Here is an 11,207-nt window from a genome sequence, read left to right on the forward strand (position 1 = left end):
CTGCATTCACCGCTGATACTCATACTTGCCAACCCACACGATTTTCCCGGGACACTCCCAAAGTTCAGTGCCCCCTCCCGAAAATCTCCCGGGGAAACCATTCTTCCGAATTTCTCCCGATTTCTACCCGGACAACAATATTGGGGGCGTGCCTTGAGCGTCCTCTACAGCCTGTCGTCACGTCCGCTCTTACGCCATACAAACAGCGTGCCGGCCCAGTCACAGAATATATGCGGCTTCAACACACACAAGTGAATGCAAGGCATACTTAATCAACAGCCATAAGGGTCACACTGACAACTAACACTTTGACAAATATGCGCCACACTGTGAAGCCACGCCAAACAGGAATGACAAACACATTTCGGGAGAACATCCGCACCGTAGCACAACATAAACTCAACAGAAGAGAACGCCTTGCAGCACTAACTCTTCCGGGACGCTACAATACACACCCCCTGCTACCACCAAACCCCGCTCCCCCAATTTTTATTCCAATTTGATTTGATATGCCATTAATATTTTTTAAATAACTATTATAATTTGAAACTCGATTTTGTATGTGACTATAAAGTTATATAAGCCTTGCTTGTTTAATATTCAATGCGAAACTTGTTTGGGTCCCTATTAAAAGGTTCATTTGTTCAACCTTGGCCCCCGGCTTTGTTCAGTTTAAAATTTTGGCCCACTCTGTATTTGAGTCTGACACTCCTGCTCTACTGTGTGAGAAATGTGATCCGCCGTAAACACAGTGCATTTTCAAAATAAAATGCACTGTGTTTTATTTTGTATTTTGTACACTACTTCCTGTCCCGCATGATCCGCTCTGCTCTGTGCGGAATTGAAGCGCTGTGCTGCGACGTCCTGCAAAAACAGAAGATGACACATTGAATAATAGAATAATACAGCGTTTTTCTGAAATATGACCCATATTAGATGCAGAATAAGTGGACGGCGACTAGACCATAACTCACAGGTTCAAGTTGCTCCACTGTCACGTCTCCAATAGGGGCGCAGTTGGCTCTCTCCTCTCTCTCTCTCTCTCACTCACTCGCCCTCTCTCTCTCTCTCTCTCTCTGGCGTAAGCGCAGACTCAAACAACCCGGTATTACAAGAAAACGTGGAGTTTTTGTACCTTGTTTTGTTTTTTTACATCCCCAGGTGCAAGATATGCACCTGGGGATAGGCCCCTCCCACCTCCAAAAATATGCACCTGGGGATAGGCCCCTCCCACTTTCAAATACATGCACCTGGGGATAAGTTGATTGGCAACACTAAATGGTGTGAATGTGAGTGTGAATGTTGTCTGTCTGTCTGTGTTGGCCCTGTGATGAGGTAGCGACTTGTCCAGGGTGTACACCGACTTCCGCCCGATAGGCACCAGCGCCCCCCGCCACCTTAAAGGGACTAAGCGGTAGAAAATGGATGGATGGATATTCCCAATTTAGCACCTCTGAGTCACGATGGGTGAGAGAGCCACCCAAGGAGGGGCGGAGGGGGGCGGAGAAGAGGGGAGGCGGCGCCCAAGTTGTCCGGCCAAGCGCACCGCGGACTCCGCACCCTCTCCTCCGCCGTGCGTAAAGCTCAATGTTCCCGTAATCTGCAGCGGACATCCAGCAAGACTTCTCACCTAATCGTCATCACCTTGTTGTTGTTTTTTTTTTTTTTTTCTTTCAACCCCCCGGAGGAACGTCCCCGGGAGCCGATGCATCCATGAATCTTACCGGGGAACCGAGCGTTGTCCTCCTGCTGGCGCTCCTGCTCGCAGCGCAAGGTAAGCCCTGGAGGAAAAAAAAAAAAAAAAAAAAGTAGCATTTTTACTCGCTTTGACATCACTTTTATTTCATCTTTGAACACTTTAAGTCAGGGGTGTCCAAAGTGCAGCCCGGGGCCATTTTTTTAACGGCCCCACGGCACATTTTAAAAATACGATAAAAAAAAATTTAAAACGTAAAAAGTGATATAAAGGAGCAAACAGGTGAAATGTAAAAGGAACATTTTGCAATGTTTACTCTAACAACACAACGCTGCCACGCAGGCTGTTTCCTTCTCTAAAAAATAATAATGTATCAAAATCAACGTCATTATGCATTATTGACCTATTCAACGCTCCAATTACGTCACGTCGAATTTTCCACTTTGACATATTTTTTAGGGAAAATGTTGTATATTTTGTGTTTTTGACGCTTGGCTGTGTCACGCCAAATTTCTTCCCCCCTACAAAAACCTCCTCCCTCGCTCCCCATTTACTTCCGGGGTCATGTTTCCTCTTACGTCAGGAATATCCCCAAGTTAATTTGTCCGATTAATACAGACGTTTTGTTAACGCTATATTGTAAAAATATAACGCTACATTATAAAAATACAGATGTTTTTTAACACTATATTATGAAAAATGAAAAAAAGCTCCCCCCCCACAATTTACTTCCGGGATCACGTTTCCTCTTACATCATCCCATAGCTTGTGTTTGTAAATTGTTTTTTTAACTTTTATTTTATTTTTATCAATGTTTGTCAATCAATGTTCACCTATATAGCCCTAAATCACGATATATATATATATATATATGTATGTATATGTGTGTGTGTATATATATATTTATGTATTATGTATACATGTACATATATACATGTACATAGATTTATACATATACACACACACATATATATACATACATTCATAAATGCATATACATATACATATATACACATGTATGCACATACATACATATATATATTTATATATATATACATACACGCATATATATACATATACACATATACACACACACATATATATACATACATTCATGCGTATACATATATATATATACATTTACATATACATATATACACATATATGCACATTCATATATATATATATATATATATATATATATAAATAAGAAATGAGGAAAGTGTAGCTGCCATTATGATGTGAACTCATGTCTTCTAATGTCCGTAAGTCTTCAACTATACAAAGTATTTCAATGCTTGGAATTTGCGCTTATGGATGATATACTAGTTACTATGGTCATCTAATTTGTTGCTATGGTCATCTAATTAGTTACTATGGTCATCTAATTAGTTGCTATGGTCATCTAATTAGTTGTTATGGTCATGTAATTAGTTGCTATGGTCATCTAATTAGTTGCTATGGTCATGTAATCAGTTACTATGGTCATGTAATTAGTTACTATGGTCATCTAATTAGTTGCTATGGTCATGTAATCAGTTACTATGGTCATCTAATTAGTTGCTATTGTCATCTAATTAGTTGCTATGGTCATGTAATTAGTTGCTATGGTCATGTAATTAGTTACTATGGTCATGTAATTAGTTAATATGGTCATGTAATTAGTTACTATGGTCATGTAATTAGTTGCTATGGTCATGTAATTAGTTGCTATGGTCATTTAATTAGTTGTTATGGTCATCTAATTAGTTACTATGGTCATCTAATTAGTTGCTATTGTCATCTGATTAGTTACTATGGTCATCTAATTAGTTGATATAGTTGATATGGTCAACTAATTAGTTGATATGGTCATCTAATTAGTTGCTATGGTCATCTAATTAGTTGCTATGGTCATCTAATTAGTTAATTAGTTACTATGGTCATCTAATTAGTTACTATGGTCATCTAATTAGTTACTATGGTCATCTACGTCACAGCAGCTCAGGCGAGGCACCAAGCAGTGTGAGCGAGAAGCGTTTCCACAGACGCGGAAGGAGATTTTCACAACAAAGTTTTAAAGCTTAGTGATATATACAATAGATTATAACACAATAGAAAGTACTTTATTGATCCCTGGGGGAAATTCAGCAAATATCAGATTTTAGGTGGGTTTATTTTGTACCCTTTGCGTTCATGTTTCACTATTTGTTGCATTTTTGTTGCATTTCCCTTCATCACACTCCCCGGAAGGGTGTGTGATGTTCATGTGTTGTCAATATTCAGTGTTTTATCCTTCATAGAAAAAGAAAAACATCCATCGTTTTTCAAAGCGGTCCGTCATAACGTTTTTAGCATTCAATCAGACATTATTGTGAGTTTTTGTATTAGTGTTCCTAAAACTCAGATATACCGGCCCCTAGACACATTTTTTCCTCTAAATTTTGCCCCTGAGTCAAAATAATTGCCTAGGTCTGCTTTAAAGCATAACCAAGGATGCATGATTATAGCTCTTGTCTCAAAGTAGGTGCACTGTCACCACCTGTCACATCACACCCTGACTTATTTTCACTTTTTTTGCTGTTGTCCTGTGTGTAGTGTTTTACTTCCTGCCTTGCGCTCATATTTTGGTGGCTTTTTCTCTTTTTTTGGTATTTTCCTGTAGCAGTTTCATGTTTTCCTTTGAGCGACATTTCCCGCATCTACTTTGTTTTAGCAATCAAGAATATTTCAGTTGTTTTTTTATCCTTCTTTGTGGGGACATTGTTGGTTGTCATGTCATGTTCCGATGTACTTTGTGGACGCCATCTTTGCTTCACAGTAAGTCTTTGCTGTCATCCAGCATTCTATTTTTGTTTACTTTGTAGCCAGTTCAGTTTTAGTTTCGTTCTACATAGCCTTCCCTAAGCTTCAATGCCTTTTCTTAGGGGCACTGACTTTTTGTTTGTTTGTTTTAAGCCTTAGGAACATTTTTACCTGCACGCTGCCTCCCGTTGTCGTCTGCATATTGTCATTATCACAAAGCAATTAGCTACCTGCTGTCACCTGCTGATATGTGTGACGCTTGCCTGGCATTGTGGTGAAGCGGGTGCGTTCTCTCGTTGATTGCAGTCGGATAAGACACAGCGTAAAGGTAAGAAATTATTTATTTATGCTAAAAAACAAACTAAGAACAAAAACACTTGCACAAAGGCACTGCAGACAAAACCAACAGAACTAGCATGTGAGCTAGAAGGAACAAAAGACGCTAGCATGTGAGCTAGGGAAATAAACAAACAAATAGCGTGGAAGCTAATCGAGTTCAAAAGGTATTTACCACAATGTGGGATAGCGACCTCACCTGTTGCATCAAGAGCAAATTACACTGCGAGAACGAATGACAAACAAAGGCAGGCTTAAATAGGGACAGAAATCAGGAGGCAGGTGTGCGTCAAAAAACAAGAGGCAGGTGACACTAAATGCCTAACCAGGCAACGGAACAAAACAGGTAGTGCCACCAGGAACTAAGGAAGTCAAATAACAGACAGGATGTGATATACAAACAGAACAAAAACTGAATATGACATGATCCAAGTAGGGGATCATGACAATATGGAAGAGTATTACACGGTTACTCTGCCCAGCTCCAGACAGCACCGACCACTCAACAACAACACATCATTTGCAGACTATAATTTTTAAATATTTTTAACCCAATTAGGTGAAATTACATAATCTCCCACGGAGAAACACACTGCTCTAATTCAATGTTTTTCAACCTTTTTTGAGGCAAGTCACATTTTTGTCATAAAAAAAAACTCCAGGGGCACACCACCAGCAGAAAACGTCAAAAAATGAAACTCCACCAGGTCGTTGTGCCTTATTTTGAGTTTGTTGGTGTTTTCCTGCGGTAGTGCTTTATTTCTTGTCTCGCGCTGTTATTTTCCTGTTTTATTGGTATTCTCCTGTAGCAGCTCCATGTCTTCCTTTGAGCGATGTTTCCCTCATCTGCAAACCCCGTTTCCATATGAGTTGGGAAATTGTGCTCGGGCCCACCGAAGCCGGCGGCGTTCCTGGGTGTTGTTGATAAACGGGTTTTGCTTAGCATAGCAGAGTTTTAACTTGCACTTACAGATGTAGCGACCAACTGTAGTTACTGACAGTGGTTTTATGACGTGTTCCTGAGCCCTTGTGGTGATATCCTTTACACACTGATGTCGGTTTTTGACGCAGTACCGCCTGAGGGATCAAAGGTCCGTAATATCATTGCTTACGTGCAGTGATTTCTCCAGATTCTCTGAATATTTTGATGATTTTATGGACCGTAGATGGTAAAATCCCTAAATTCCTTGTCATAGCTCGTTGAGAAATGTTGTTCTAAAACCGTTCGACAATTTGCCTACAAATTGGTGACCCTCGCCCCATCCTTTCTTCTGAATTACTTAGCATTTCACGGAAGCTGCTTTTACACCCAATCCTCAACTTTTTCAGTATTTATTGCCACCTTTCCCAACTTCTTTGTCACGTGTTGCTGGCATCAAACTCTAAAGTTAATGATTATTTGCAAAACAAAAAATATTTATCAGTTTTAACTTCAAATATGTTGTCTTTGTTGCATATGCCATTGAATATGGGTTAAAAAGGATTTGCAAATCATTGTATTCTGTTTATATTTACATGTAACACAATTTCCCAACTTATATGGAAACGGGGTTTGTACTTGGTTTTAGCAATCAAGAATATTTCAGTTATTTTTAGACTTCTTTGTGTGGACATTGTCGATTTTCATGTCATGTACGTAAGTTTTTGCTGTCGTCCAGCATTCTGTTTCTGTTCAGTTTTACTTTCGTCTTGCATAGCCATTGCCTTTTCCTTTCCCTTTTTTTCATTTTTGGTTTAAGCATTGCATACCTTTTTACCTTCGCACTGTCTCCCGCTGTGCTCTGCATATTGTGATCACAACAAACCATCCTCGTCTCACCCGACACATTCCGACTTTTACAAAGCAATTAACTACCTGCTGCCACCTACTGACATGGAGTATTACGTGGTTACTCTGCCGAGTTCCACACGGCACAGACACTCAACAACGGCACGTTATTTGCTGATTATAATTTCTGGTTTGCAAAAAAATATTTCACGGCACACTATCGGTTGAAAAACACTGCTCTAAATGATAAACATATTTGATGACAGGAATGAAGGAACATAACTGTTGCAATTTAATAGAAATCAACAACATAGTTTATCATTGTGGCTACATAAGGCAAGCAAAAATATTGTTTCTACATTCAGAATGATCTCATTAAATGTCCATAATGAGTACATATAAATATATATATATAGAGTATGTATCCATACCTCGGTCCCCTGGGGCGACTGATGCTTACTGTATGTACTGTACAAACCCACAGCTGATCTTGTTGCCATCTGCAGGAATGTGTGCACACGCATAGGTCAGAGGTCATTGTTTGGCAGCGTAAAGAAAAAGTCAACGTAATTGTTTCGCTTCTACAAAATACTTTGTGGCACTTAATGAGTTTTTGTGTGTTTTTCCCCGGCAGTTTGTGGTGTTTAATGACAGCGGGGTTATTGTGCTGGAAGGCGATCAGGGGTGTGTTGATGCAAGTCTTTCTCTTCCGATACAATACCAGTATTGGCTGACACTTTTAGAAATCCGTTACAATATCAGCATGAATCATAGCACATACTTGGCTTATTTTGGAGAGTGGATGTGACCGTGCGGGTTCCATGGACCACTCAGGAAGGACATGATCGGGGAGGTTTGACTCTCGTTTAGTTTTCAATAAGGACGGTTTCTTGCGCCGTCGCTCTCCGTGTCTCACTCCTCGTCTCTCGCGTCTGGCTTCCTGTTGCTCTCCAGCCACTGCTGCGGACTCTCCAACTCTTCTGCGAGCTCTCCTCCTTCTCCTCTTTTATACATCATGAGGAGATGGGTTAAGTGTGTCCCGGTGTGCGAGCCACGCACCTGATCTCGCTCGTAGCGTCGCTCCCGGCACGCCCCGTCTCTCCGCTCAGCCGCATTCTCCGCCTCCTCGCCGCCATCTTGGGCCGGGCCCCAGCATGCCTCGCCCCGCTGCTCGTTCGCCGGCTGCGCTTCCCCACAGTGGAATGTTAGAAAAGGCTTAATTAAGTGAAATTACTCCACAATGGTCGGTATGAAAACCACAAACCCTACGACAGATTCATGCTTATGAAGTGGAGTGATCATTTGTATTTGGCGACCCCTAGTGGTCACAATCATTCATTAAATTAAGCGCACGATGCAGTAAATTGAATGATGCAAACACGCTTGTTACTAGATGCTTTCTAATCTACTCCTGTCTTGGAGACCTTGTAACTGTAAGTAATATGCAGCTGTAATTATTTGATATTTGTTTATGTTAACAAGTGTCTTGTTTTAAACTGCAGTATTGTTCAATTACGGACACTTATTACATACCGTATTTCCTTGAATTGCCGCAGGGTATATAACATGCGCCTGCCGGTTCAGGATTAACGCTGGGTCAAACTTGTTTCGCAAAATACTATTTTTATTAGCGCATGTCTAGAATTTCCGCTGGGTCAAACTCGTTTTGCAAAATAATTAGCATATGCCTAGAATTTCCACCGGGTCAAACTCGTCACGTCACGAGTGACATTTCACCTGTCATCATTTTTAAAATGGAGGAGGCTGATTTCAATCATTTGAAATGGCATAAAGGGAAGAAGATTAAGAGCTATTCAGTATGATTTAAGATCCAAGCTACTGAATATGCTAAAAATAACAGTAAGCAGCTAATTTTTATTAATATACCGTAGCTGCGTGTGTCAAATATGAGTCATTAAATGACTCCCGCCTCCTGGTGGTAGAGGGCGCTAGTGATCCTTCTTGCGACTACTCGGCTGCAGAAGAAGTGACAACAAGCAGCAAGAGTGAGCAGCGATCCTTTATTTTTTCCTCTCGCTTGCACTTTTAACATGGAGGATTACATATCTAAAATAAAACAGTTTTCTAAACTGGACTTTCAATCGAAGCAGGAGGTAATAAAGGAAGATCTCCAACGAGATAGAGAGACTTTTAAAACTGAAGAAAGATAAGGAAGACTTCTATAAACAAGTTATCAATGCTTTTGATCAGAAGGAGCTGCGCATGGACTTCATTTATAAGTAAAGGTAAGACCATAACAACGTTGTTTTTATTCAATGTGCTTTTCATGATGGTATCCTTACATCACACTCAAATTTATAAGCGCTGGTCTAAATTTACTGCATGCCTTTGGTAAGCGCCGGATTGAGAAGAGGTTTTAAATTAATTAGCGCCCCGGCGGCAATTCAAGGAAATACGGTAGTTTTTGATCAAATAAAAGAACAATCCCTGTCATTTGTATTCAATGGCTTCTTTAAAAAGTAGAGGAAAAACAATCCCGGATCCAATTTGTATTTTTAGGCCATATCGCCCAGGGTTATGACGAATGCATCTGTTGCTGCTCCTGCTAAACTCCTGTGGTGTTAGATCCAGCTTCCAACACACCACAGCTTATTCCCAGGAGACGCAGCAGAGAGATAAGACTCTGTACCTCCGCTGCCTTATGTGCAAATATTTTTACACTTCCAAAGCCCTGAGTGCAGGAATAAATATGACGCGAATGTTTCCACGCACCCACCTCCGCCCCCCTTGGGAGCGGCACTAAGTGTGCTGTATTGTCACACTTGAGTCATCGCACGCAAGACGTTGAATCAGTCTGCCTGGAACCTGACGCGTGCACGCCGCTTCCCTCCAAACTGCCTGGCTTTGGCTCGCATTGAGAGAAACGTCAAGGAACCCGACAATGTGATAAGTGTTCTCCCCGAGGAGGACATCTGCTGTGAGTCCTCCCTGGTCTCAGCGACTTGGGATCAAAGATGGAGGAACACAACTGACCTGTCCTCCTCTCCTCCCAACCCAGCCTCCTTGGCTGTGATCACTGTGGACGGGGCTGTGAGTGTGCAGATAACAGCCTGGAGAACACACACGTGGACTGTCTAAAGAAGGTATTGTCTTCTTCCAGCCGGGATCACCTGATTTGTCAGCGCCTGAAAATGCTCAACCTGCAAGTTGTCCATGGAATAACCCGACTCTTCTTCTACAACCCCCGTTTCCGTATGAGTTGGGAAATTGTGTTAGATGTAAATATAAACGGAATACAATGATTTGCAAATCATTTTCAACCCATATTCAGTTGAATGCACTACAAAGACAACGTATTTGATGTTCAAACTCATAAACTTTATTTTTCTTTGCAAATAATCATTAACTTAGAATTTCATGGCTGCAACACGTGCCAAAGTAGTTGGGAAAGGGCATGTTCACCACTGTGTTACATCACCTTTTCTTTTAACAACACTCAATAAACGTTTGGGAACTGAGGAAACTAATTGTTGAAGCTTTGAAAGTGGAATTCTTTCCCATTCTTGTTTTATGTAGAGCTTCAGTCGTTCTCCGCTGCCTTATTTTAAGCTTCATAATGCGCCACACATTTTCTATGGGAGACAGATCTCCCGTCCAAAGGCAAGACCCAGTAACTCAATTTTGGTCAAAACTGAGCTGATAATAATTTTGGAGTTCCTAGGTGATATGCTTTACATTTGGCATGATCTGTAGTCTGGATCATATTTAGTTAGGTTATTTTCTGTTAGTTTGGACTCCCTTTGTTCTTTGTGTACCTTGTGAGTTAGTTTGGTCACCATGGTAACATATTAATTTCACCTGCTGCGGGTTCCAGATGCACACCTGTTTTTGTTAATTACTTTCCTATTTAAGCCCACCTTGTCCCGTCAGTCGGTCTTGGTCCCTTGTTTGCGGTATGCAACTGCTTCGTTGGTAATTACTAGATTTCTTGTTACCTTATCCTGTGCTAGTGTTAGCATTAGCTTCTGTGTTTTCGCCACGCGTTTCTTTTCGTCTGTTTTTTGTACCAGTGTTTTGTTATTAAATCATTCTTACCTTTACGTTGTTGTCCGGAGTGTCTATGTTTGCGTACGAGGAACGATCCCGCATTAAAATGCGACCCAAACGTGACAACATTAGTGTATGCGATGTTGTTCCGTAAGTAAGCTGTTACGCGCATGGCAGGACTTAGCAACTACCACATAACCGCGTAGATACAACAGAAAAACCTAGAATCTCAAGGGACCAATCGGAGCTTCTTTGTCAGTCGCCTTATTGTCTTTAATGAGACATTTGCACGAATGGGGGCCGACGGTCAACCTGATTATGTGATATTATAGCACGAGGGGATATTTGGAAGATTGGCCCAGGACGTTGCAAGCACCTTCATTAAATGTATTGTATCTTGATTCTTCCCCTTGCATACTCTTTTGGGCAGATAACTGTGGAGGTCCAAATAAAAACTGGATGCTCTACACGGCTCTTGCCCAATGTGCAAACGCAGAATGGGGCCCACCCGAGATTGTGATCAAATATGTGGAGAAAGGGCACACGTTCATGAGAGCAGATTCAATCCATGGCTCAATCGGCAAGAAAATGAAAGCTCAAGAAAAACATCTATAG

General features: G+C 41.1%; 1 protein-coding gene across 1 annotated transcript in view; it reads left to right on the forward strand.

Moving 5' to 3' along the window:
- Positions 1–1,463: 1,463 nt before the first annotated feature.
- LOC133552460 (neuronal acetylcholine receptor subunit alpha-3-like) overlaps positions 1,464–11,207 on the forward strand; it is a 70,748-nt gene continuing 61,004 nt past the window's right edge. The window contains 2 exon segments of the mRNA XM_061899655.1: positions 1,464–1,595; positions 1,641–1,774. Of these exon segments, the coding sequence (XP_061755639.1) occupies positions 1,464–1,595; positions 1,641–1,774 (266 nt within the window).

Source organism: Nerophis ophidion, linkage group LG05, assembly GCF_033978795.1.
Source record: "Nerophis ophidion isolate RoL-2023_Sa linkage group LG05, RoL_Noph_v1.0, whole genome shotgun sequence".
Classification (NCBI taxonomy): Eukaryota; Metazoa; Chordata; class Actinopteri; order Syngnathiformes; family Syngnathidae; genus Nerophis; species Nerophis ophidion.